Source organism: Thamnophis sirtalis, unplaced genomic scaffold (assembly GCF_051295495.1).
Source record: "Thamnophis sirtalis isolate CommonGarterSnake01/CBP01778 unplaced genomic scaffold, rThaSir2_p1.2 scaffold_13, whole genome shotgun sequence".
Lineage (NCBI taxonomy): Eukaryota > Metazoa > Chordata > Lepidosauria > Squamata > Natricidae > Thamnophis > Thamnophis sirtalis.
The window spans coordinates 54,057,681-54,083,086 of NW_028261393.1; the positions used below are offsets into that span (position 1 = coordinate 54,057,681).

A 25,406-nucleotide genomic window follows, 5' to 3' on the forward strand; every position below is an offset into this window, starting at 1 on the left:
TGACTGTCTGGAAGGCACATTTAACTTCCTCAAAATACGAGCTACTCTGCTCCGTTAGCTGACTATATATTATAACTCCCTGTAGACATAATAATGCTGTAACTCAAGGGTGAATCTTGAGGGGTGTTTCCAAAACTGACAAATGGGTTTATCTGAACGCGATAAACTATATAAGGGATTTCCTGCCTGTCACTCATTGTTCAGGCTTTTGTCTCTGAACTTGCGCATATAAACTATTCCTTCCCTGAAGAGCTGGCTTGCGTGTCCTGTTCTTTCTACAACAACGGCAGGTGCCTCTCGCTGCCTAGACTGGCTTCATGATAGAGCTAGGCTGGAGCAGAAGAAAAACTCCTCGGCCTTTTCTAGATGCCCTTCCGAATCCTTTGGGGCCACATAGGGAATCTTAAGGAAAAGGAGCCAACTGGACAATTCCCAGCCATAGCAGGATGACCCGGGCGACTGGAACCGGAGGCCCAAAGGTTCCAGCTTGTCATAGCAACAAGGCAGGTCTGCAAACGGCTTGCCTGCCCTCCAGGCTCCCCACCCCGGGGGGCTCAGCCTCCGGATCTACCTTTCCAGGCCGGAACTCAGGGAACAGGGCGGTCACGCTGGGCAGCTGCTTGGTGGCATCCTGCTGCATGATCCCGGCCAGAGGCAGGGTGAGCGTCCCTTCCTTCAATTCGGCCTTCCTGGAGTCCTGGGATCCCGTCTCCGATTCCGAGTCGGAAGAGCTGCTAAAATCCATTTTCTCCAAAGCGGCGGAGGAAGGGGCAATGATGGAGGGCAAGATGATACCGTCCCCCTCTTCTGGCCCTAAGAAGGGAACAGCCAACCATGATTGGTGACATTATGGTCAATTGAAAATATGAATTTATGGTGGATCTGTGAGGAGGGAAAAAAAATTTGGAAAAGGATCAAAAATTGGCTGGAGGCAATAACGAGGGTTAAAATAGATTGGAAACCTGAAGTTTTTCTATTAGGAATTATGTCGGTGAAATACAAAAAAGAAATCCAATATTTAATAATACATATACTTACAGCGCCAAGGATTGCCTTTGCCCAGAAATGGAAAAACAGACTAACCCCAAATGAAGATGAAATAATAAGAAAGATTATGGACTGTGCCGAAATGGATAAACTAAATAAATCCAGGGAAAGGAAGAATCAGAATTCTACCGGATATGGGATAAATGGTATAGGTGGATGGAAGAAAGAAACAAAAATCAATGAAAGAATATAACAACACTCAAAAATAATAGTTTTGAGTAAAATAAGAGGGTTAAGAATGGTGAAATCTAAACGAAATACGATAGAAGGGGAAATAATATAATGTGGGCGATATCGATTGATGATTGCTAAGATAAAAAACAGGAAGTTCCTGTTCGCATTGTATTGTATAAATGTGGTGTACGTCTAATTTTTGTGTGTGTGTATTTTACATGTTTGTTAATAAAAATCTTAAAAAAAAATATGAATGTATATTATAAATTAATGGGAATTCTTTGTTCTATTCTTCACTCTTTCTCCTTAGAGATAGGTGACACTATAATACTTTAAAGACTCACTGTTATTTGATAATTATGAATGTAAGGAAATAAGGATTGTTACAAATGAAAGAATATTAATGGTAATATGTATACATAAAGCTCAATGACAGTTATGTTTAATGTAAACCAGTGATGTTAATCCTGAGCTTAAGAATTGGTGCATGAAAACTTGTAACCAAACGACATGTTTGATGAAACAGAGGAAAGTTGTTCTTTTTTCTTCTCTTGCTTTGTTTTGTATGTGTTGTTTTGTTTAAAAAGAATAAAAATATATTTTTTTTAAAAAGAAGGGAACAGCCGTCTCAGCCAAAAGGGAACCCTGCTTGGCAAGGCCCCCCCAGGACCAAAAGAGCCACAGCCACATATGCAACAAGCGGAATCGAACATTGTGGGGATCCACAGGGTAGGGGAGAACCCTGAAAGGGGATTCACAACAGTAGGTGGGGGGAAAAGGGATTTTATTTTTTTTAATATAAATTTTTATTTTTATTAAACAAACAACACACACACACAACAAAAGAAAAACAAAAAACACACAAAAAAAAAACCATCATCACATACAGCATGTCGTTTGGTTACAAGTGTTGTTACATCCATGTTCTCGAATAACATTTACCATCACAGATTTTTCATCTAGTATAACTAAATATCTCACTTTCACTGTACAGTATATGTTCAATTACAATTAGTATTATTGTTTTTTCCCCAATAAACCTAATTCCCCTACATTCTTAATTGTCTATTTGATGACAGTATACCTTTATATAATCACAAATCCCAATATGAAAAAAAAAATTACCAACCATTTATATTTGTATGTCACTATTTTCAATTATGCATAATTCCACCAATCAACTATCGGGTATGCTTATGTTCACTATTGTCCTTGTACATCATACATTCAAATAGAGATCTTATTCCTTCATTTATAAACAAAATATTCTAAATAGTCATTGCATTTATATACCAATTTTCAATTATTCCCTTATTAAAATTATTTATCAACAAGATATCCTTGTAATATATTCTTAGGGTTATACATTATATCACCAATCCTCTATCAAGTATACATAAAATCATTGTTATCCTTATCCATTTTAAAACAAGAAATTCTAAAGTATTCAATTTATCGATGTATCAGTTTTTCATTGTATCGTTGTTAATCTATTTCACAGCATAATTGTGTTGTCATTTAACTCCTTCAGTTAAAACGTAAGTAAAACATTTTTCATTTCCAAGTTTTTAGGGGAAAAAGGGATTTTAAACTCTTCAGCCCTGGCCAGATAAACACGCAAACCTTAAGCGAACCTTTGTAAGTTGCAGCTTGCAAGGTCTTTCCTCATCAACCCTGCTAGGCTCATGTCGCCAAATGAATACCTGAGCTTCAGAGGGTGCTTCCTCCGAGACACCCCGGCCCCCTAACTGGACTGCCCAGTCTCTCCCCCTCTCCGACTGCCCCAAAGGACATACGCACCAGAGGCTTCGGCCTCCTTGTCATCTTCCTTCTTCGGTGGCCCTGGTGGGGGGGGAGGGGGAGGCATCAGCTTGGCGTCCAGGTCTTCGGAGTCAGCATCATAGTCATCCTCGTTGTCATCTGAGGAGAACAAGGGAAGTCACTGGATCGCCCCTCCGTCGCCTTCCCACAACCCTAAAAGTTCTGTGACCCAAGAACCTGAGAGACCGCCTCCTGCCAATTACCTCCCTCAGACCGATTAGATCTCACAGGTTAGGTCTCCTCCGGATTCCATCTGCCAGCCAATGTCGGCTGGCGACCCCCTGGGGGAGAGCCTTCTCTGTTGCAGCTCCAGCCCTCTGGAATGAGCTCCCTGTCGAGATCCGAACCCTTACTACCCTCCCGGCCTTCCGCAAAGCCACCAAGTCCTGGCTGCTTCAGCTGGCCGGGGGGGCCTGTGAAATATCCAGCCCCACGGAAATTGTGAATGTTGTGGTTTTGTTTTTAAAGTGTTGTCTTTGTCTAGTTTTCCCCCTTTCCCTTGTCTATTGTGAGCCGCCCGGAGTCCTTCGGGCGTGGGCGGCATACAAGACAAATCAAATCAAATCAAAATCAAAAACCAAGAGAAGAAATTGTTGCCCTCAACCACCTGCTCTCCGGACGGGGTGCAGGTTGCCCATGGCCTGCCGGTATCTGCGGCTGTCATCTTCAGCCACCTCGGTGATATCAGAATAATCCACAGCATCCTCCGTGCTCTTCACCCAGCCTGCCAGGGGGGAGGGAGAAGGGGGGTGGGAAGAAGCCACAGGTTGGAAGGGGCCACTAGGCCTCCCATGCCCTGCCCTGGAAGGACACTTTCACACGAAGGACAAGAGCCTGCCGTTCTCCCCCACCCCCCTGTGCATTCCCCGGGAAAGCCCTGTTAAGGACACCCCAGGAAGGCCGCTGGTCTGAACCCAAAGGACCCTTTTGCCCATCAGCCTCTTGCGCAAGAGCCAGCCGCTTGCTGAGCAGCCCCTCTTGCTTGCAGTACCGGGGGATGGGACAGCCGATCTCCCCAGAGCCCACCCAGCCCCCAGGAGGGCACGGGGCAGGGGGCGAAGGCTGAGGGTGCCCCTCCCGCCAAGCCCTGACCCAGAGGAGTCAGTACAGTATATGGAGCACGCAGGCAGGAGGGGGAGGGAGGGGGTCCCACGAAGCCCCCCGGCGGGGCGCAGCCTCACCCTCCTCGTCCAGCTGCGCTCCGTCGGCCTCGGGGGCGTCGTCTTCGCTGGCGGTGATCTCCGTGATGAGGCTGCCCAGTCCCAGCGCCCCGAGCCCGGCCAGGTGGTTCTTGGACTCCTACGGGAAGGCGGGTTAGAGAGGCCGGTTGGGCTGCGCTCCGTGCCCGCCCGCAGCCCAGCCGGGGGACGCGCCTTCCCCGCCGGCGCCCACCTGGTCCAGCAGCCCCTCGCCCTCCAGCTGGCCCTGCTCGTTGATGTTCCCGAAAAGGAAGCCGGCCAGCGAGAAGGGGGCCGCCCGCCGCCCCCCGCCGCCGCCGCCCCCCGCCTCCTCCTCGCTCTCCGAGTCCGACATCGCTGCCGCGGCTGTCCTGCCAGCCCCGCCGCCGGAAGCCGAACCCGCCTTCCTTCCCCCCCCCCGCCAGTGAGAGCGCGCCTAGAGCGGCCCCGTGCAGGCAAGCGCCGCCTCCGCCTCCTTTTCCGGCCTCCTGCTGGATTGGTCTCCTTGTCAGGAAATGTCCAGGTTGCCTCTTTCTTCCACTGGCTTCCATCCGTTACTGCTTTGCGACACCGGTTGACACCCCCCCCCCCAAAAAAAAAACCCTCCACCTTTTAATTAAACTAGCTCAGGGGTGTCCAACGTAGGAACTTTTAAGACTTGTGGACTTCAACTCCCAGAATTCTGGGAGTTGAAGTCCACAAGTCTTAAAAAGTTCCCAAGTTTGGACACCCCTGAGCTAGACATACCAAATCCTTTTGAACTCTGGTGCTGGAGGAGACTCCTGCATTGAGTCCCTTGGACTGCAAGGCGATCTAACTGGTCAGTCCTAGAGATGAACCCTGACTGCTCTTTAGAAGGCCAGATCCTGAAGAGGGAACTCAAAGACTTTGGCCACCTAATGAGAAGGAAGGACGCCCTGGAGAAAAGCCTAATGCAAGGAACGATGGAAGGGGACGGCAGAGAATGAGGTGGCTGGATGGAGTCAACAAAGCAGTCGGTGTGAGCTTAAATGGACTCGAGAGGATGGTAGAGGACAGGAAGACCAGGAGGAAGGCTGCGATGGGTTGGACGTGATCATTCTTCATATCTTTTAGCCTCCAGTCCCCTAATCCTCTCAGTGGCTCTTCTCTGCACTCTTTTCAGAGTCTCAACATCTTTTTTTTAATATCGTGAAGACCAAAACCGTACACAATACCTCAAGACGTTATAAAGTGGCACTAACAATTCACACAATGTTGATTATATCCCTCTGTTAATGCAGCCTACAACTGCTTTGGCTTTTTTGACAGCTGCAGCCCACCGCTGGTTCATATTCAAGTGATCGTCCACCAGGATTCCACTTGAATATGAGCCACACCCCGAACCAGGCTCAATGGGGGGTGATCCCTCCAGCCCCTCCCCTCCCTTCCAGGACAGCTGCAAAACCCAGAAGCTGAGAGCCACGGTTGGGGGTCCAGCCAGAGCCCAGCGCTCCAGGCGGCTTGCGTGAAAGAGTTCCTTGTCCCGCTTCCTCCCATAATAAAGACCAGCAAAAGAACCAAGAAACTGCTTTATTACAATTTCATTCAGCATAATTTAAAAATAACTGTTAGTTGCCGTACAAATGTACTTTAAACCATAAAATCATTTGCCAGTGTATGTTGGAAGTACCACACGATCAGGCTGTGGCTGTCCTCTCCCTGAACCTCAACCGTCATTCGAACCAGCCCAGCGCCGCCTGGAGAAGCCTCTTTCCCCAGGGAGAGTCCGGTAGCACATCATCAGGCTCAGGTGGGGGGAGCTTGGAACACCAGGAAGGCATTCAGAAGACATTTGGCAGTGCCAGGGAGACCAAGCTCTTGTTAATATCACAACCTGGTTAGAAACAGTTATCGCTAAATACCCTGAGGATGGTCAGATGTAGGGCAAAAGTTCCGGCCCAGAATCTCAGATGGGGAAAAGGGGAAAAGGAGACCGCAGCATGGCCAACATTACAGCAGTCGAATGAGATTTGCATGCCGAGGATGAGAACTGCACCGGGTTTGCTCCTGGGCTAAATCACCATTCTCGCTGTGACGTCAGCATCCATGCAAAGAGGAACAGCTCCCAAGTATCACCGTTCCACATTCAGGCAAAATTTCCTGATCACCAGCGCAGATCAGGACCGCAGGCAGAATACAGAACATAATTATTTGGAAGAGGGGATGGGAGCAGAGCGTTACGTCTCCTAAGGAGATTGCTGCTCAAAGCGTTTTATCCTGAAAGGGATGCTGACAAGCATCAGGCTTTCCTTAATCAGCTGAGGATGCCCAACGATGGACGTAATCAAGAGTTTCTTACTGTTGCAAAAAAGAAACAAAATTGCATGATGCTAAATAGAAATCTGGGTTTCTAAAAGTTGCATAATTCATTCTGAAGAAGGCATAGTTAGTATTTCAGGCAATGTTAAGACTCCTATGCATCTCTATGGGGACCAATGGCATAGAAAGATTTAAGCTTCTACTGAATCAGTGCATCAGTTAAATATTATTCACGCCTTAATGTTTAAAAAGAAGTTATTGAGTTTTATCTGCAAGGGGAAAAGGGGAACAGAAGGCACACAAAAAGGGCTGCTTTGAAGCAGCACAGCTTTTAAAAGGTTTGATGGCCAATTACCTGCATAGCAGGTAACTTCTTACCCCAAGACTCAGTCACAAGGCCCAAGGGTAATTGTGGCATTTAAGCCAAGAAAAATGCCAGTGCAGGAAAAGCATCAGAGTGCCGGATGTCAGCCAGCAGAGTTAATCTAGGCCTGTGTGTGTATATATATGTGTGTGTACATGGAGGGAAGGGTGCAATGTGGAAACAGAAGGTTTTGGTTATACTTCAGCTTTGCAAACCTTGAAAGCCAAATAACTAATGTCAGATACCAGAGGCAGCAATCATGGAGAGACTGTAAAAAAAAAAAACGTTTGGTGCTTTTGAAAACTGTTGACAGACCGATTCTGCTCCTGGAAAGGCACAGCCCTGCCCTACGTGCGACTGGAGAGGAAGCAACACTGATGTGAAAGCAAAGCCGAATCTTCCCTGTTGAGCAGAGAAACCTCTTGGCTTTGAAGGCATTCCCTAGCTTTCCTCCACGGAAGAGGTGGAACGTTATGTAGGGACACACAGAAAGTTCACCCGGAGGCTGATCCTTAAGGCTAGAGCCAATACGTTCATTTCCGCTGGCTCAAAGTGGCAGCTGGACTGCAGGAGGACTTGCTGAAGGAAGTCCTCTTTAAAGCCATTAGTGCAAGAGGCCATTAGTTAAGGAGATGGACCGCAAACACCCCACACCTTCAGTCTGCGCTGCCCTCGTCTTGCCGGCACTACAACAGCAGGCACTTCTTGGAGTTCTTCTTTGTCACTGGGTAGAGAACGGCGCGCACGGCTTCTGCAAATACTTCCCTTACCCCTTCCTGGTTCAATGCTGAACACTCCAAGTATTTGACGGCCCCGATTTGTTTGGCTAGCGAAGTGCCCTGCTGTGGGGTGGTAGGGCCCAGGCTTTGCTCCTTCAGCTTTTTCACGGCCTCTGCATTACTCCGCAAGTCCCTTTTGGTGCCCACCAGGAGGATTGGCACATTGGGACAGTGGTGGGAGACCTCAGGGTGCCACTTGTGTCGCACGTTGGCATAAGAGGAAGGGCTGCCGATAGAGAAGCAAATCACGAAGACGTTGGTCTGCGGGTAGGAGAGGGTGCGCAGACGGTCGTATTCCTCTTGTCCGGCCGTGTCCCAGAGGTTAAGGCTGACCATCCTCCCGTCCACCGTCATCTGAGCGCTGTAGTTATCGAAGACCGTGGGGATGTATTCCTCGGGGAAGGCATTGGTGGTGTAGCTGATGAGCAGGCAGGTCTTCCCCACGGCACCATCTCCGACCACTACGCACTTTATCGTCTGCATTCTTTGGCTTGCAAGAGTCCTCTGCAAAACAGAGATACAAATTAGCGTGGGGGTCCCCAACTGTTGTAATATAGTTCCTTGTGTAGGTGTGGGTCACCCATGGCCCAGTTCATACCAGGGCATGCAGAGCCACGCTGAACCACACAGGAGAAAACAAACTCCTAAAACCCCATAACATCCTGATAGTTCATAACATAACATCCTGAGATGTGCCCTACCAATGACGTCCAGGATTTGACCATATATAGACAGAACTTCCCTGAGCAGTAGATTAGAAATTGTACTTTTACAGGCTGTTTTTAATCACATGCTATTGCTCCTCCTGCCTTTGTCCTATCTCAATAAAAGGGGCTCTCAGACCCCCAATCTGGGTCGCTCCATCCCGAGAAAGCTCGTGTCCTGTCTTTTCTCCACATTGGCCTCATGGACGAACCACGGGAACATCACATTTGGTAGCAGAGGATGGTTACGTTACACTCAACCCCCCCCCCCCCCAGCATGCCAGAAACCGGGAAGCCCCATTTGTGTGATGTAGGCGGCGTGCAAAACCAGCCCCCCTCCCCTCCGGTCCACAAAAAAGCCTCTCTCTGATAGAACTGGTCCCTGTTGCCCCAAAGGTTGGGGGCCGCTGAATTAGAGGGAAGGCAACGTTTTCTGAACAAAGAGCCACCTGCAGACTTTAAAACGCAGGCTGCCAGAAAGGGTCACTGGGGCTGGACAGCTTGCTTGCTGTGGGGCAGAAGAAACGAAGGGCTTCACCTGGCTCCCAGGAGCAGCACCACCATCAGAAAGGGGTACATTTGCAGGAGCACAGGAGAGGAAAATCTCTCTTCCCACCCTGCCAGAAAGAATACTGGGCCTACGAAACTAGAGAGAAGCACGGCAGGTTTCTTCCAAGAGGCGCAGAGACAACTAATCCCGAAAACTTTTTCTACTTTACGGTCTTCAAAAGTTTGCCGCTCCAGGATCCATTCCAGCAACCGGAGGCAAGAAAAGATTTGGAGCATGGATGGTGGAAGCCCCTCCTCCTGTTTGGCGCTTCCCCCAGAGGCCTTCGGCTAATAAAGAGAGAACCAGCCCCAAAAGCCAAGCGCAAGTTATTCCCAGCAATGGCAATTGGGTCTGGGGACAGAAAACCCACCGTGCTGAGGCCAGAGGCGAAGTTCAGAGAGAAAGAAGACCGAAAGCTGCTTCGGAGGCCTTTTCAAAGTAGAAACAAGGGGAAGAACGCAGGCGGGAAAGAGCCAATTCCCAGCAGGCACGTGCCGAATCCTCCATCGCAACCAAATCCAACCATTCTGTACTTCCAAATGGGGGTTGCCAAACTAGCTCAGACAAGCAAGGGCTTGCCAGGCTGTTCTTTTGAGAGGAGAGTTTCTTGCCAGGCACAAAACCAGCCTAGAAGATCCCTCGTCCTGTCCCCAAAGAGAGGGAGGGAGCGGGGAAAGATGGCAGGAGTCAAATCTCCACCGTCCCTGGGCAACCGGTCCCCAGCTGGCTGGGGAATTCTGGGAGTTGAAGTCCACAAGCCTTAAAGTTCCCAAGTTATGCTGGCTGCGGAATTCTGGGAGTTGAAGTCCACAAGTCTTAAAGTTCCCAAACTATGCTGGCTGGGGAATTCTGGGATTGAAATCCACAAGTCTTAAAGTTCCCAAGCTAAGCTGGCTGGGGAATTCTGGGAGTTGAAGTCCACAAGCCTTAAAGTTCCCAAGCTATGCTGGCTGGGGAATTCTGGGAGTTGAAGTCCACAAGTCTTAAAGTTCCCGAGTTATGCTGGCTGGGGAATTCTGGGAGTCGAAGCCCACAAGCCTTAAAAGTTCCCAAGTTTGGACCCCCCTGAGTCTCTAAAGGGATGGGGGAAACCCCCGCTGAGGCTCTGCTCACCCTGCTTGGAGGGAGAGCGCACAGGGGAGGGGAGCTTAGCGCACCCCTCCTTCTAAGCGACAGGCGCACAGCCGGCTCCAAAGCAAACCATTGCGAGGAGGCTGTGCGAGCTCGGCCTCCCTCCTTCGCTTGGCCCATCCGCACAACAGGCAGGCCTCGGGGGCCCGCAACGGCTTCCGCGCGCCGTCTTTGGAGGCAGGACGGGCCTCCCTCCTCCTCCTCGTCGTCTCGCAGCCCGGGGACGGGAAGTGGGGAGCCGGGGCGGGGCCCTCTCCCCGCGGCCGACCTCGCCGGCACCCGAGCGCCTTGCCCGGGCCGAGGCGGACCGCGGGGCGTGAGGAGGCCCGGGCGGAGGCCCTTCGTCCCAGCCGCGCCCTCCGGCCGGCCGCCTCCCTAAAAGCCGCCGCGGGCCCGGAAGAAGCGGCTGCTGGGCGAAGGCCGGGCCGGAGCGTGGCGGGCGACCGGGGTCCCGGCCCGAGAGCTTACCTGAGGGCCGCGCGCGCCTCCCTGGCTGCCTTCCGGGCGCTCCCCGCGAAGCCGCCGCCGCCGGCCAAAGTCGAGCTGGAAGCGGCTGTGGGGAAACCGCGCCCCCCGCGCCCGGCCCACGCACTGCGCATGCGGCCTCACGCCCCGCCCCCTTCGAGGGTGGGAGGAAAAAGCCAATGGCGTTCGGCCTGTCCGGGCCTGCTGGGAAGCGTAGTTCCTCTACGGTGGCCGCGCCGCGAAGCCTGTCTCCTTCTGGGCTCGCGCGCCCCGCCTGCAGGTGGCCCGCGGGGAGCTGACAGCTGCCGAAGGGTTGGCCTCGCGTGGCGGGGATGCTAATGGATGCGGGGGCTCCGTGCAATGCAATGCAAGCCTCCTGGGGCTCCCACGCTCTGCGTCCAGATGCTGCTGCTGCTGCTGCTGCATTGGCCTCTGGCAAGAGAGAAAAGGCGGGCCGGCTCTGGCTTTGGGGCGTGGGTGGATGGAAGGAGATCGCCGGCCTCGCAGAGGTGCCGGACCGGCGCCCCCTCCCCTTGAATGTGTCAAACGAGGCTCTAGCCTGGGCAGGAGGGCGTGGGGTAGAGCGAAAGGAGCCCCAGTGGGGACAGCTGAAGCCCCAAAGCTCGGGGGAAATTCCAATAGACCTGGCCAAGAAAATGATTCTTCTGCGGGAGCCTGCATTGGCGCTCGGTGCCAATGCCCAGTGGTAGACCCCTGCTCCTCACCCTCTTGCCAGCAGCATTGGCAGGCTGGCTTTGTGTTGCTTTGCAGCCGGGCCAAGGGCGCCATCCTTGCGCCAGGAGCGCTCCCTGGCAAAACCACCCAGAGGGCATCTGCGCAAGAGCTTTGGAAAGGGGCAGAAAGCCCAGCGCAGGAGATGCTGGCAGTCTCTGAGGCTGGGTTTCTTAGCAACCCAAGCGGTACCCGAGCAGCGGGTGATGGATTCCTGCAAAGAGGAGGAACTTCGCTGATTTCCAGCTGAGCCTCTTCCCTCCCCGCTTGGAGAGAAGGACATTCAGGGTGCTTATGCCTTTTCCATGATTTTGTTTGTGTTTGTCTGAAAAGCAGCCACCGGAAGAAATTATTCCGGTTTCTTGGGTTAATGCCGGTCTCATGGATTCTGGGTTTTGGGGCACCTTGCTTGGCATACCTGGATGCCCAGAGGATGTGGAAGCCTTCCCTTCCTACCTGGCTGCTGCACACATGGAGACCAGCAGCTTTTGCGGCTGAGATTGGAGGAGGGCTGGCACACGGCAGGGCAGCTTATCGCTGGCTGCGGTCCCAGTCATCACCACTTTGCACTGGGAAAGATCAATCGCGTGGCTGCACAAAGCTCTTGCAAAGACGGGAGGGAGGGTCTGCCTGCATGCGCACACACACACACACAAACACACACAAGCCACTTATGGGCACGCTGACTTCCTCCCATTGAAAGAATTTGCTTTTATTTCAGGAGAAGACAGGGTCCTCCTGCAGGGGTGAAACTCTCTGTCTCCCAGGTAGTGCTGCCCTCTTGCAGCCCCAGAGCCAGCCCGTCCCCCCTCTCCCCGCTCCTCAGCCTGGCTCAGCTGCCCGCTCAGTCCTCCTCCTCAGACCAGCCCAGGCTGTCGTCTGACTCCTCCAGTGGGGCTTCCAGGGAGCTGCCTGGGGTGGCCGCCTCCTGAGACGGGGTCTGAAGGGCCTCGGCTTGGCTGTGCGGCTGCTCCAGCCTAGCCCAGGCAATGGGGCTGGCTTTCTTCAGGGCGATTTCCACCTTGGAAGGCAAGAGGCTGGCGAAGCTCTTCTCCACGTTGATGACCTGGAAGGGGAGAGCCGGAGAAGGAAAACCAGCATCCCCCCCCCCCCATCCCCAATGCCTGCAGTGGCTGTCCTGGCACTATGAGGGTGGGAAGGTGGCCCGGAGCCTCACAAACGGGGGCTCTCTCCCACCCCCAGCCTTTTCATGGGTAGGAAGACATCATTTGGTGTCGGGGGGGGGGAGGTGGTGTGTTGTCTCAATAGCAATAGCAGTTAGACTTATATACCGCTTCATAGGGGCTTTCAGCCCTCTCTAAGCGGTTTACAGAGTCAGCATATCGCCCCCAACAACAATCCGGGTCCTCATTTTACCCACCTCGGAAGGATGGAAGGCTGAGTCAACCCTGAGCCGGTGAGATTTGAACAGCCGAACTGCAGAACTGCAGTCAGCTGAAGTAGCCCTGCAGTGCTGCATTTAACCACTGCGCCACCTCATAAGCCACATAAGCCAGACCTACCCCCCAGAGATCCAGCTGGACCTGGAAGAACTTCTCCCCCTCAAAGGCTACCCGGATGTCCAGCTGCAAAGCAAGAGGAAGAAGCCTCCTCAGACCCAAGCCCTGCCGCAGGACCTCTGCCCTGTACTGCAAGGGCAGTTGGTCGCAGTGCCCAGCAGGCCGCCTCTGAGAAGCAGCTGTGCCTCCTCTCCCCCTCCGGCGGCCCTGCTTCCTTACCCCAGTGCGGTTGGCCTTGATGGAGCTGAGGTGGGGCAGGGGGGTCCTGGCATAGAGGGTCACCACCACTTGGCTGCTGGTTTGGTGCCAGTCCTGCCGACAAGAGACCAGCTTCTTGTCCTCCTGGATGCCGGTAGAAAAACAGCCGCTCTACATTCATGCCCCCTCTTAGGCAGGGAGTCCTTGCAAGACCCCCGCAGGCAGAAAACCTCCCCAGGGACCCCAAACGGGACAGGGAGCCACCAGCCCCATTTCCCTCCTAAGCTGCAGGATGGTTTTCCCGTGGCAAGAAGCCCCCTTCCCCCTTCAAGCCCATACTTCACAGGTAGCCGCAACCAGCCAGGCTGGTCCAATCCCTTACTGTCCCGGCAGAGCGGCCGCCTGCTTCCTTCCGGCTGCAGGCCAAGGCACGGACAGGGCGGGCGTTAGGCAGAAGACCCTCACCTGCCTCGTTACCCAGGTGTGCTTCCCTCTGCTGCAACCCTTCTGCTCCAGGAATGCGGCAAAATCCGTGGTTTTGATCCCACAGCAACTCCAGTATTTCATGCTGGATGGATCCCAGCCGGAGAGGAGCGGGGGGGGGGGGGGGGGGAAGAGACAAGCAGAGAGCTTGGGCAGATATTTCTCTGGGTAGTTAGAATAGGAATCCGTGCCCGACACCCCGCAGTTCCAGATGGCTCCCAACGCGGGTGAAGCCTCCATTCAACGAGTGATTAGGAGGACAAGAACCGCAGGAGGCCTCATCTGCCTCGTGTGCCCCCTGGGAGTGGCAGGCAGCTCTTTGGAGGGGACACAGCTGGAGGGGCCATGCTGATGTGAATCAGCAGCCCCAGGCGGGCCAATGTGGAGGGGCAGGAGGGGGTGGAAGAGGCCAGGTCCCACGGCAGGTAATCCCCCGCCGTGGGCATCACCGATGGAGGCAGAGACTTTGGGCAGGAAAGGCATCCTAAGTGCCCGGGATGCTTACCCCTCATGGAAGACGGGCACTCCTGGGTGGAACTGGCAGCTCTCCGTCTTGCTCTCCTCCCCCTGGAAAGTCTGAAAGGGGAACCAGGGAGGAGAAAGGAAGGATGGGCCAAGTGGGCAGGAAGAAGCCATCCCCGCAGCTGCCAAGGGCGCCCGGCTCTGTCAGCCCAGCACTTCCTTCTCTCCCTCTTTGACCAGCGCTGCCCTGCCCTTGGGAGGCAGGCTGTTTCCCAACCAGCCAAGGCTGGGTCCTTAATTGGGTACAAGGAGGATGTTAGAAGCCACGCAGCCCAACGGCAACTCACCGCTTTGCAGCCGGCGTTTCTGCAGGCCGTGCCGATGCTCGTCTCTGAGCCGCCGCCTAAGAAGACAGCCAAAAAAGAACCATTCGGAGCCTTGCAAGTCTGCTCCCCCTAGGGCCAACCGTGTCTGCTTGCAAGGGAGCCTGTCCTGCCCCACAGCCTCTGCCCAGAGGCTCCGGACCTTCCCCAAGCCAGGTTTGGATGGCTGCAGTCTCCAGCGTTCTCAGCTGGTTCTCCACACAGCTTCCCAGGGCCACCCAGAGGTGCATTGGGGCCTCCTGTGGCATCCCCAGTCAGCTGGGAAGAGAGGGGCCCCTTAGCAGCTCAGCTGCCTCCCTTCACTCTGGCTTCCTCACCCCCCCCCCCAGCAAGCCCGCTAATGTTTCCCACCGGGGCTGGCCAAGCCGTGCGGGGCAGGCTGCGGGCCCATGGATGTGTCCAGCTTCTCCAGAACTTGCTGTAGTGCCTGGGCCACCTTCACCAACAGCGGCTGCTTGGGCTCATCGGAACTGGAGGACAAAGAGAGGGCAGGATGTGGGCATGGAGGTGCCAGTTTACGTTAAGTTGGGGCAAAAGGAGGGTAACTCCTGTTCTTCTGCCAGCCCCACCCCACGGACCGGTTCCTTCTCCCGGTGCGTAATTGACTGATGGGGTTGGGAAGGGAAGCAGATCAATGGGACCTCCTCGTGCGGAGGAAGTATACCTGTAAAAACACAACCCCTTCCCAGCCCCAGCCGAAAGCTGACGGCACTGGCAGGCTTGGTGACCTCCGGGCGCGTTCCTTATCAAGCCCCTCCTCACCTGGGTCTCTCCCGCTGCAGCACCTCCGTGGACTTTGGCTCCGGAACCAGGTCTGCGGTGCACGGCTTGGGCTGGGCTGAGGCGTCTTCGGGCTCCGGAGGCTTCTCGTTGCTGTGGAAACCTTTCGTGCAGCCCTTCGGAGAGAAAGCCTCCTACCATTTACCTCACAACGACCAATAAGATCACACAGGTTGGGCCACCCTCCGGGTGCCGTCGACCGGAAAATGGCGGCTGGCGGCCCTCCAAGGGAGGGCCTTCTCTGTAGCTGCGCCGGCCTTATGGAACGAGCTACCCGCAAAGTTCCGGACCCTTACCACTCTCCCGGCCTTCCGTAAAGTGACCAAGACCTGGCTGTTCCGGCAGGCCTGGGGTGTTGATTAAAATCCAGCCCCACATGATTGAATGGATGATTTTATTTTAAATAATTGTACTTTTAATATTCTATGTTTTTGCTTTTGTTGTGAGCTGCCCAGAGTCCCCTAGGGAGTGGGCGGCATACAAATTTTATTAAAGTTGCAAAGCCGCCTTAGTCCTGCCGAGTCCCTGAATGGCCTGCCAGCCTTTTCCTTTCCATGGAGGTAGCAGTTTGCAAGGGAGACAGGACTGTGGCCCTCTAGTTGAGCCCTGGGTTTGGATGGCGACGGGTCACGGGACCCTCCCGCTCTGCCCTGCAGTCACCCTCCCTCCCTCGCCACCAACCCCCTTTTCCCAGATGGGTAAGATGGTGATGTTTGGGAAACAGGACGGCTGAAAAAGGCAACAGGGCCTGTGCAGCAAAAGCTACGGGGGAGTCAGAGCTGGGCTGGCCCTCTGCCAGGGGGCAGATGCGCTGACAGGACGGGCAGCCGGCACCCCGCGGTCCCTAAGCATCCTGTACCTTTATGGAGAGGAATTCGGAGAAGTCGGTCGTCCGTTTCTTGCAGCAAGACCAGCCCTAGGAGAAGGACGCGGAGTGAGCGCCCACTCCTCCAAGCCCGGCAGCCTCTCAAACATGCTGTGAAGAGCAACCAGGCCACGCCCTCACTTGTTGACCGGGATGGGGTGGGGGCAAGGCTGGCCGCAAAGGTGTTGCTGTCCTATCTGCACACTGCCTTCCTACTGGGGAGGGCAGGAGCAATAAGGGCAGGACCGGTGCCTTGACATGGAGGGAGGGGGAGAGCGCAGATCGTCCTCTCTATGGGGACACTGAGCTGTTCAATGGCCCTCGTCCTCCGGGACCCTCCCTGCCCCATGGCTGCCGTTCCATCCGTGGCTGACTGCAGGGGAAGGCAGTTCAGCTCCCACCTGCCCTGGGCAGGTGGATACCTCACCTTCAAGGCATCATGGAAGATGGGGAAGCCCGGGTGGTGGAGGCAGGCATCTGAGAGAGGGAGGGAGGGAGGGAGGTTTTCTTCCAGCAAGCGGCTTCGTTTGCCCCCCCCCCCCGCCCTCCTTCCATCCTGCCCCATTTCCAGACTGTTCTTGGGAGGAGAGGCCTACGAGTCCTCTGGCTCATCTCTTCTCCAAGACTGGCACTCCTGATCAAGTCCCAGCAGGCAGAGAGAGAGGGGGGGAGGGAAAGCCCTGCTGTGGGCCCCCTCCCCAATTGTGGGGCTGCAGTTCCCACAATATGCCACCCTTCCAGCCAAGTTGGTCAGCAAGGCCACAGCTCCTTCCCCTTCTGGAGCCCCCGTACGGGGAATTATTCCCTCTGACCACCCCTCTCCTTTCAGGACATCAGCACCAGTGGAAGCCCCCGCCAACATATGCATACTCCCCCACCCCCAACGTGTGATTCCCCTCCTCCCCAGGCAAAGCCCTCCATCCAGCAGCCTCCGCTCCTGTGCCCGGCCACCCTCCCTGCCCCCCTACCCTGGCTGTTCCTCTCGGGGTCGAATCTCTGCCCGCAGCCTTTCCTGTAGCACAGCAAAGCCATCGCCCTGGGCTGGGAGGGAGCCTTTCCGGCCTGGCGGCTGCGGGGCCAGGAGACTCAGCTATCTTTAGTCGCGGGGGATGCAAAGGGGGCCTGAGCCAGCCCAGAAAAGGGCAGCAGCTGCTCCACCGCTCCGCATCACGAGGGAGGGGCGGGCAGGGGGGAAACGGGACTCCCCTCTGCCTGAGGCTCAGCTGCCAGCCAAGAACAGGAGCTCCTCCTCGGCTGCCTCTCCTGCTCAGATGTGGGGCTACTTGCTTCCCCTTGCCTGATGCAGCCCCCAGCTGCTTCATCCCCATGACAAACAGGAAGGGCAGCAGAAACATGGCAACCATGCAGAGGAAGAAAAAAGTGATTTATTCTGGCCAGCGAGGCCCCCAGCACATTCCAGGTATCCCCCGAAAGGGCAGGAGATCCCCGACCCATCCTTTGTCCAAGGAGGGGAGGGCTGAGCCTGCCTCTTCCTCCATGCCTTGACTGCCCCCCATCTTTCCTTCAGCTCCCCCAGTTTATAGGGAGCTCCACAGACGTCATGGCTGTTTCCCCAGAAAGCAAGCGACTGAGCTACCCAGCTCCATCCGTGACCTCTTGGCTCGCACGACTGCTGCGCCGTTAAAGCGGTTTCCCCAATGTGTTAGACCAGCAACTCCCAGAAGAATTCCCAGCCGTCCCCCCTTGGGCAAAGATACCCTGGGGATTGGGAGGTGCACAGCTCAAGGAATGGCCGACCCCACTTCACGGCAGCAGGAAGAGGCTGAGCCCCCCCGCCCCTTTGTCAGGAGGAACAGCCTGCCTGGATTTTCCATCTAGTCATCAGAACCCCAGGAGACACGACAGATGGGACACAAGGTGAAAAAGTCTTAAAATCCCTTTTTAATAATAATGCATTCCTGTAACAATCTGGAGACAAACTCAACCTGTTAGTAGACGATTACAGCTCAGGTTCACACATTTACTTCTACACAAGACGGGTAAAGTTAGGGTTATACAAACAATTGTTTCAGCTGAGTTTTTTTTTATTTTTAAACAGGAAACTTTTTCGTGTTTTTATTATGTCCAATAGATTGTACTTTTCTACCAATAAAAAAAAAAGAGAGAAAAGAATGGTACAACACTGAATAATTCATCCCAGAACCATCACCACTATCGAGCCCTCTCGGCTGCCCCAGAAAACTACGGGAAGAAAAAAAAATGGTCCAGAGGAAAAAATAAAAAGCTACAAGTTTTTAAAAAAACTATTCCCCCCTCCCCCGCCTCCCTACATGATCTGCCATTTGTGGCTGGGGCCACGTACAGAACCACAGGCCTTGCCCCAGTGCTCGGAAGGGCATTTCCGAGGCCTGGGGGACAGCTGGTGGCCTCCGAGGAGAGCCGGTGGTGAGGGGCTTGGGGGACGGGAAGGAAAAGGGCCAGGGGTCCTAGCTCGGCCCATATACACTACACAGCTACTGAAGCCTCCTGGGATCCATGTTCACATTGCGTGCTTGCAGGAATGCAACCCTCCCGGTATCAGCTGCACCGTTTAGAAACGTTACCAGATGCCTTGGCCAAACCCCTGGGGGCCCAAGAAGGAGCTAGGGGGTCTTCTTGAGAGGAGAGCCAGGCACGGGACCCTTTCCTCTTAGTACCGGCGACGCTTGTTAGGGCCGAAATCTCCCCCGGGAGCCCCCCGGTTGAATCCCGGCGTGCTTCCTCCCATAGTGCCCAGACCTTCCATGGCCCCGCTCTGTCCGAAGCGATCGGCTGGTGGTGGAGGGGTCTTGTGCAGAGAGAAAAGGAAGGTTTTGGTCAGAAACAACCAGAGGCCCAGAGACTTTAAAGGGGCTTCACGAAGACACACAAGGGGGCTCAGAGGCAGGTCTCAGCCTAAGCCCAGTGGAAGCACTCTTTTTAAAGCTCTAAGAGTTAACAGCTCCTGAAAGAGATCTTACGTCCTCCAAGCCCCCCCCCCCCAGCCCTCCTTAGGTTTGTCGGGAAAAAAAGGCAAGGACCCCAAAACCAGTTAATGACCTTAAGAAATAAAAATTACCAAATGGACTGTGCTTGGAATGTTGCCACAGCTAGCCACCTCCCCCCGCCTCCAATATCTAAGAAACATTCACTTGAAATGCAAGCACAAGTCCTCATGATACTACTGTGATAATTCTGGGCTCTTCCTCCCCCCACACTTTCAAGGACAAGAGCTCGGTTGATCTTACCATTCCCATGGCTCCATCAGGGATCATTGGTCCAGGGCCAGTCGTGGGCGGGGGTCCTGCAGGGACGCTGGTGCCCCCCATGGTCCCCCTGTTGTTCATCCCTATTGCACCTGAAGGGCAAAGCAGGAACCCCTCCTGAAGTACAGCTTCAGAATCCACCAGGGAAACCCCCCGATTCACCAGCCGTCTCCCCAAGCCCGGCCCCAGCTCAGCTGCAGGCAGAGACCCTGACCTTCAGCCGGTGCCCAGAACCAGGGCCGTATGTCTCGGCCTCGTGTGTGTCTGGGCATCTCTGTGCCACTTACCTCCCATCCCCATCTGCCCCATTCGCATATCGGGAGGCTCTCTCTGAAACAGACGGAGAAGCCCATGGTGAGCAGAGGGCCCTGAAATCAGGTGCTGCCGCCGGCTCCCTCCCGCTTCTGCCCATCAGCCCTAACCACCCCCCCACTTACCGCATCAGGGTAGGCGCCCTTGAAGCCCTCCTGCTGCCGCCTCATCATCTCCTCCTGCTGCCGCCGCATCTCCTCCTCCCGGCGCCGGCGCTCCTCTTCTTGCCTGCCAGAGAAGCCCGGACTGGTCTCCCTGCTTCAGCAGCCTCCCCAAGGATTAGGCCCCTCGGCCGCGTCTCAGCTTGGCAGGCTGCATCCACTAAGCCCCCCCCCCCAAAAGGATCAAGGGGGGGGGGTCCCCATCAATTCATCAAGAGAGCACTCAGTTGGAAGACTGGAGCCAAGAGCTCTTTGGATAATTTCCCTGGCTAAAGGATGAATGTCGTTTTTCAGCTCTCTTCATGAACCAGTTTTCGACCTTTTATCATGTATTCTGCCATCTGTACCGGAGCGGCCTTTGTCGATCTGCTGCTCACCTGAGTTCCAGCTGTTTGCGCTTCTGCACCTCCTGGTTGTGCAGCTCCTCCATGCGCCGGAGCTCCTCCTGGCGTCTCATCAAATCTGGAAGAAAGAGGACAGTTTGGTATCCAGGCGGGGCTGCCAGAAGCGACCCCCCCACACAACAAGTCCCAATGAATTCCGGTGCCCACCTTGGCGCATGAGCATGACCTGGTGCTCGTGACGAGCCGCCTCCATCTCCATCTCCAGTTTCTCCCGGGCCTCCTTAATGTTACGGTCCACTTGGTCTTGCTGCTGCTTCTCCATTTCGATTAAGGCCTTCCAGCGCATGGCGTACTCGTACTCAAAGGAGCCGGGCTGTGCAAAGCGGGGAGGCTGCTCGCGCTCCCTGCGGGGGGCAGAAGGCAGAGAGACCCTCACTCAGGAACTGCAAGCCATGAGCGAAAGGCCAGGGGCTGGGAGGAAGAATCTGTTTTCTTTTTGGTAAAGTTTTTATTTTGTCTTAATACAAATAGTCCATTGAATAGTCTGTTGTCTGGGTACAAATATTTTGTGCAGTAAGTTCAGTTTTACAATCATGTTCATTATTTATTTATTTATTTATTCCAACTTAATGCCAATATCTTACATGTTTGATATTATAACAATCCTCTTCTTAATTTAACTCAGTTATGTTAATGTTAATTAATACATTTTAACACAGCTAGTTTTACTTCTAATTTTTATATTCATTCTCTAACCATCGATAAAATGCTTCCAATATAATAACCAGTTTGTTCTTTCTCTTTAATTGCCAGTGTTGATCTATTCATTCCTGCACATTCTAATATTTCCCCCAATCACATTCTCCTCTGTAGGGATCTCTTCATTTTTCCAATTTTGTGCAAATACAATCCTAGCTGCTGTTGTAACATGAATAATCAAATATACAGAAAACGGGAGGAAGAATCGAGCGGCCCTCTCAGCCAGCACCTGTGGAATTAGCAGAGCCAGCAGCTCCAGAGCATCCAACCCACCAAAGGAACCCCAACTGCACCGTGGATGCAGAGGACAATGATTCCATTTCCACCTCTGCTTTGACAAACATAAGCCTAGGCCAAAGGGGTTTCCCTCCGTGAGTGCATGCTGGGTGGACCAGCTTTTTAAGAACAGCCGTTTCCATCACAAAGGTGCCACTTGGAATCTCCCTAGCACCTACTTGTGATATTGTTGGTTTTTGATGACCAGCTTCTCTGGCAGTCCTTCCTCATCATCGTACTGGTCCATGGGTTCCACCGTCACAGGCCGAGGGAACCTTGGAGAAAAGTTTGAGAACAGGCAACCTCAGGGGCTAAAACCAGAAAGTTAGCAACACCCTTTAGTGTCCAACTTCCCCTTCATTCCCTTTTCAGAATGGAGGGTCTTTCTTCGACAAGTTAGCAACTGGCGCTTCTTGAAGCCATTGGGGCAACCAGCAGAAAGTCAATTATTTGTATCGAAGCACCAAGTTACCCAGTAAGATCCTGCTCTTCAGTTCCTCAGTGGCTTATCTCAGAAGCAGCACCTTCCATGCTCGGGTGTGTGGAAGGAGGAATCAGCTTCCTAGGTAGCTGATCTGAGCATACACATACAACACTTCTAGGCTGCAATGCCTTTCAAAAAGAGAACGCAGTTGCTGTGTGCATAGTCTCTCCACTTTGTCAGCCCTACTCACCAGAGGCAAAGATCATTCACCAACAGGGGCCACCAAAGTTGCACAGTCCCCCCCCCATTTATGACTGCGGACACAAACAGAGAAGATCAGCCTTCTAGCTGCAAGCCCACCCAACTGACCCAGAGGGTCCCCGCCTGTGCTTACGTAGTCAGCAAGAAGGACCCCTCGCCACATCTGTCCAGGGCTTTTCTGGCAGCTGGTTTCCCTGAGAACTCCACGATGCCCTTTCCGGAAGGTCGGCCTCTGTCATCCACAATGACCACAGCCCTCTCAACCTGGCCAAACATGGAAAAAGCCTCTTCCAGGAGCTCATTAGACACGAACTGCGGCAGGTTCCTAACCGTCAGCGACGCGCTGTGGCAAGCGAAGCGCACACGCAGCTGCTTCCCACGCAGAGGCATGTTGTCCAGCTCCACCTTTGCGATCTCAGCCAGGGTCCGGGTTTCCTGCGGGCAAGAGACTAAATGAAAGGTGCTTCTGGGAAGAACTTCATTGCGGTAGTCCCGAGAGTATTTGTACTATAGCCCAAAGAACAGTTGTTAGGTGGATTAAAGGAAGGTATAGAAGTTAAATATGGAAGATTCCACTTTGTAAGGAACCAGCCACAGAAAAGGCCCCAACCTATGCCTGGCTCCCACAGGAATAAAAGACCCAAGCAGCCAGACTGCCAAGACCATTTGCCAGTGTTCAGCTCTCATTTGTGCAGAGATAGTTGCGATCAATGACAGCCACAGAGGCGAAAAATACCTTCTGGAGGGCCAACAGCCTGAAATTTGCTTGTATCCAAAATAAGGCACGTGGGTTGTATGCTGCTCAAAGAATAACAGTTACGCTCTTCAAATTCAGTCTGGTTAGCTTCCCCCCAACCCCGGGACTCGCCAGAAGAAACAGCTCTGGTCACTCACCAGTCGGATGAAGCCAAAGCCTTTGTCCTTGTGAATGAAGACTTCACCGGCTTTTCCATATTTTTCAAACATCTTTCTCATCTCCTCCTCAGTGATATCAGGTGGCAAGTTTCCCACGAAGAGGCGACTCCTCTGGGTGAAGGTCTTTTCCCCAGGTTTTCGGAAGTTCTTCAAGTCAATCGTCAGGCCTTCATCTGAGGGAAAGAAGATATAAATTCACTCTGCAAAACTGGGGAACAAATGATGACTATTAACATACTCCAGAATATCATATATCACGATCCGGACATTAACAGCACCTCCAATTTACAGCCACAGGAAAGAGCCGCTCAAAACTATCCATGTCTGCCTCTCCAGACAACCAGAAGGAGAATATCCGCTGCAACCTTCATCTTATGCATTATAAGATTACAAATGCAGAACTGAACAAGTGTAAGGTCAGGTCTGGAGCAGCTACAAGGGGATGCGGGTGGGAAAGCTTTTCAGCTTCCTTCAAAAGGAAGGCCAAGTCTTAATAATAAAATGGCTTACAAGCTAGCTAAATATTAGGTGACCCGTAAATTCCTCTGAGGGGCCAATACCAGATTTACTAAAAGCTTTAGGGAGTCTATATATTAGTCTTAAAAGGAGATATTTTTGTTTTTTCCCCTCTATAACATCTTACAATCATCCCATTAACATTGCTACGTCATCATACCTGTATACATCAATCTTATATCGCTTCTATATTTATATACGTACATTCATCTACAGTTCTATACATTTCTCTATTGTTTCTCGGCTGAATTAACTTTATTCCTGTTATGCAACCACTTATCCCAAAATTCAGACTTCTTTGTCTTTTAATCTTAATGTTAACTATATATAAGGATGTTGTAATATAATTCCTTGTGTAGGCGTAGCGGTCACCCATGGCCCAGTTCATACCAGGGCATGCGGAGCCACGCTGAACCACACAGGAGAAAACAAGCTCCTAAAACTCCATAACATCCTGATAGTTCATAACAAAACATCCTGAGATGTGCCTTACCAATGACGCCCAGGATTTGACCATATATAGACAGAACTTTCCTGAGTAGGAGATTAGAAATTGTACTTTTACAGGCTGTTTTTAAGCACATGCTATTGCTCCTCCTGCCTTTGTCCTATCTCAATAAAAGGGGCTCTCAGACCCCCAATCTGGGTCGCTCCATCCCGAGAAAGCTCGTGTCCTGTCTTTTCTCTACATTGGCCTCATGGACGAACCACGGGAATGTTACATAAGGAGTCTATATATTCTTGAGCTGGAGACAAAGATTCTAACCCTAAAATGTGAGAAAGTACCAAAGGGACAGCTGAGCCAGAGAAAGCAACTGTCCTAACAGTGATTATAACTTGCAACAAAGAAGTTTCAGGGTTCCCTCTTTAAATTACGCTGCAGCCCGTAGAGTTTGATTTCGTTTTGCCGCCAATAAGAATAGCCCCGATTCTGCCCATCTAGCTCAGGGATGTCCAAACTTGGGACCTTTAAGACTTGTGCTGGGGAATTATGGGAGTTGAAGTCCACAAGTCTTAAAGGTCCCAAGTTTGGACACCCCTGAGGCTAGATAATCTAGGCCAGTGTTTCTCAACCTTGGCAACTTGAAGATGACTGGACTTCAACTCCCAGAATACCCCAGCCAGCGAATGCTGGCTGGGGTATTCTGGGAGTTGAAGTCCAGACATCTTCAAGTTGCCAAGGTTGAGAAACACTGATCTAGGCCGGGTTAATTCCCAATCAGACGTCCATGTTTCTTGTTGGGGCGGGAAGCGAAGGGAGATCAAGCCGAGCCAGCATAGATTCGGCCTCTCCGGCAGAGGCAGCTTCGGGTACTCATATGCTGCTGCTGCTGCGGGAGACGCTCTTTTCCTCCCGCAGCTGCAGCCCCAGGTGGATCGGCTGCTCCGCACGGGCTCAGGAGCCGCCTTGGGGCTTCTGTTGTCCCGGCTGGCCCGTCCACGGGAGCGCGCCATCCCCTCCGGACACTCACTCTGGCTGTTGAGCTGCTGCTGCCCGTTGGCGGGGGCGGCCTGTTGCTGCGACTGCTGGTGGTGCTGCGGCGGCTTCCGCGGGACGTGATTCTGCTTCTCCATGGCGAAGCCCTTGCTGCCCTGCATGCTTGGCCGGGGCGGAGGGCCGGCTCCCTGCGGGAGAGGAGCCGAGAGAGAGATGGTTGGGCCGCCTCACCTCCCCGCCACCGCTTCTCCCCCCCCCCACTCGGACTACAATTCCCAGCGCGCTCCGCGATCGCGGCCAGCGGAGCCGAGAGCGTCCCAACTCCGCCGTCCCCACGCTCTCCCCGGGGAGCCTCCGGTCCCCGTGGCGCTTCTCGGAGGCCGGCCGATGGGAGCGAGGCAGGGCCGGCCGCGCCCTCGCCGCCTCGAGCATCCCCCTCCGCCGGAGGAGAGGCGCTTCGCGAGGCCCGCTCGGTCCCGGCGCCGCCGCGGCCTCCTCACCTCAGGCGAGCCGACGAGAAGGCGGGAGGGGGGGGGAGGTAAAGGAAGAAGGAAAAAATGGGGGCGCGCGAGGCCGGAAACCGTTCTCTGGTGCGTGCTGGCCCCGTCCCGCCCCTGCCGCTTTTTGGCGGGCCCAATTGGTTGAAAGGCCGCTCCAGTTCTCCCGCTAAGTGGCCGCCATGCTTGCCGATCTAAAGACGAAGGCAAACCGAGCGGGCCGCGGGGCCTCCGATTGGTCCGGCTCTCTGCTCCCCCGGCCCGCGCAAAGCTTAGCCAATCGGCACTCGAGGCGCTTTCCAGTCAGGTTTGAGTGAGTGGTGGGAAAGGGACAAAGGGGCA

At 53.7% G+C, this 25,406-nt stretch overlaps 4 protein-coding genes across 9 annotated transcripts in view; all 4 read right to left on the minus strand.

The window, feature by feature from the left end:
- Positions 1 to 4,586, minus strand: part of TAF1 (TATA-box binding protein associated factor 1) — a 33,715-nt gene extending 29,129 nt beyond the window's left edge. For all 4 annotated transcript variants that reach the window (XM_087727846.1, XM_087727844.1, XM_087727845.1 and 1 more), the window contains exons 1-5: positions 4,435 to 4,586; positions 4,224 to 4,341; positions 3,650 to 3,766; positions 3,022 to 3,141; positions 572 to 813 (exon numbers count right to left, since the gene is read on the minus strand). In XM_087727846.1, coding sequence (XP_087583972.1) covers positions 572 to 813; positions 3,022 to 3,141; positions 3,650 to 3,766; positions 4,224 to 4,341; positions 4,435 to 4,575 — 738 coding nt within the window. In that variant the 5' untranslated portion in view covers positions 4,576 to 4,586. The remainder of the gene's footprint in view (positions 1 to 571; positions 814 to 3,021; positions 3,142 to 3,649; positions 3,767 to 4,223; positions 4,342 to 4,434) is intronic.
- Positions 4,587 to 5,756: 1,170 nt separating this feature from the next.
- On the minus strand, positions 5,757 to 10,600 carry LOC106555842 (rho-related GTP-binding protein RhoG). 3 transcript variants are annotated; one of them, XM_014074756.2, is made up of 3 exons: positions 10,497 to 10,600; positions 7,635 to 8,147; positions 5,757 to 6,539 (listed from the first exon to the last, which is right to left on the minus strand). In XM_014074756.2, the coding sequence occupies exons 2-3, from the start codon at positions 8,124 to 8,126 to the stop codon at positions 6,537 to 6,539; spliced, it is 495 nt and encodes a 164-aa protein (XP_013930231.1). In that variant the 5' UTR covers positions 8,127 to 8,147; positions 10,497 to 10,600; the 3' UTR covers positions 5,757 to 6,536. The 3 variants fall into 3 exon arrangements, with proteins under 3 accessions (XP_013930231.1, XP_013930230.1, XP_013930232.1); XM_014074755.2 differs by having other exon boundaries at positions 7,519 to 8,147; XM_014074757.2 differs by having other exon boundaries at positions 5,757 to 8,147.
- A 1,321-nt stretch (positions 10,601 to 11,921) lies between these two features.
- Positions 11,922 to 17,064, minus strand: ITGB1BP2 (integrin subunit beta 1 binding protein 2). Its single transcript, XM_014074754.2, has 11 exons — positions 16,885 to 17,064; positions 16,344 to 16,393; positions 15,911 to 15,967; positions 15,034 to 15,167; positions 14,623 to 14,741; positions 14,236 to 14,291; positions 13,932 to 14,002; positions 13,409 to 13,511; positions 12,965 to 13,087; positions 12,749 to 12,811; positions 11,922 to 12,291 (listed from the first exon to the last, which is right to left on the minus strand). The coding sequence occupies exons 1-11, from the start codon at positions 16,946 to 16,948 to the stop codon at positions 12,070 to 12,072; spliced, it is 1,062 nt and encodes a 353-aa protein (XP_013930229.2). The 5' UTR covers positions 16,949 to 17,064; the 3' UTR covers positions 11,922 to 12,069.
- A 734-nt stretch (positions 17,065 to 17,798) lies between these two features.
- Positions 17,799 to 25,221, minus strand: NONO (non-POU domain containing octamer binding). The gene is made up of 11 exons (XM_014074759.2): positions 25,068 to 25,221; positions 24,602 to 24,755; positions 22,593 to 22,786; positions 21,832 to 22,133; positions 21,193 to 21,288; positions 20,186 to 20,382; positions 20,012 to 20,096; positions 19,599 to 19,701; positions 19,449 to 19,491; positions 19,144 to 19,253; positions 17,799 to 18,704 (listed from the first exon to the last, which is right to left on the minus strand). Exons 2-11 carry the CDS (start codon positions 24,726 to 24,728, stop codon positions 18,567 to 18,569), a joined length of 1,395 nt encoding a protein of 464 aa, XP_013930234.2. The 5' UTR covers positions 24,729 to 24,755; positions 25,068 to 25,221; the 3' UTR covers positions 17,799 to 18,566.
- Between the last annotated feature and the right edge of the window lie 185 nt (positions 25,222 to 25,406).

Bases quoted from the DNA above. Each gene is read 5' to 3' on its own strand.
- LOC106555842 (XM_014074755.2), bottom strand. From the start codon at position 8,126: ATGCAGACGATAAAGTGCGTAGTGGTCGGAGATGGTGCCGTGGGGAAG.
- ITGB1BP2 (XM_014074754.2), bottom strand. From the start codon at position 16,948: ATGGCTTTGCTGTGCTACAGGAAAGGCTGCGGGCAGAGATTCGACCCC. The intron at 15,968-16,343 runs GTGAGGTATCCA...TCCTTCTCCTAG, and splicing joins TCTTCCATGATGCCTTGAAG to GGCTGGTCTTGCTGCAAGAA. The intron at 13,512-13,931 runs GTAAGCATCCCG...GGATCCATCCAG, and splicing joins GTGCCCGTCTTCCATGAGGG to CATGAAATACTGGAGTTGCT.
- NONO (XM_014074759.2), bottom strand. From the start codon at position 24,728: ATGCAGGGCAGCAAGGGCTTCGCCATGGAGAAGCAGAATCACGTCCCG. The intron at 19,492-19,598 runs GTAAGTGGGGGG...CGTCTGTTTCAG, and splicing joins AGGGCGCCTACCCTGATGCG to AGAGAGCCTCCCGATATGCG. The intron at 19,254-19,448 runs GTAAGTGGCACA...TTTGCCCTTCAG, and splicing joins GGGGCAGATGGGGATGGGAG to GTGCAATAGGGATGAACAAC.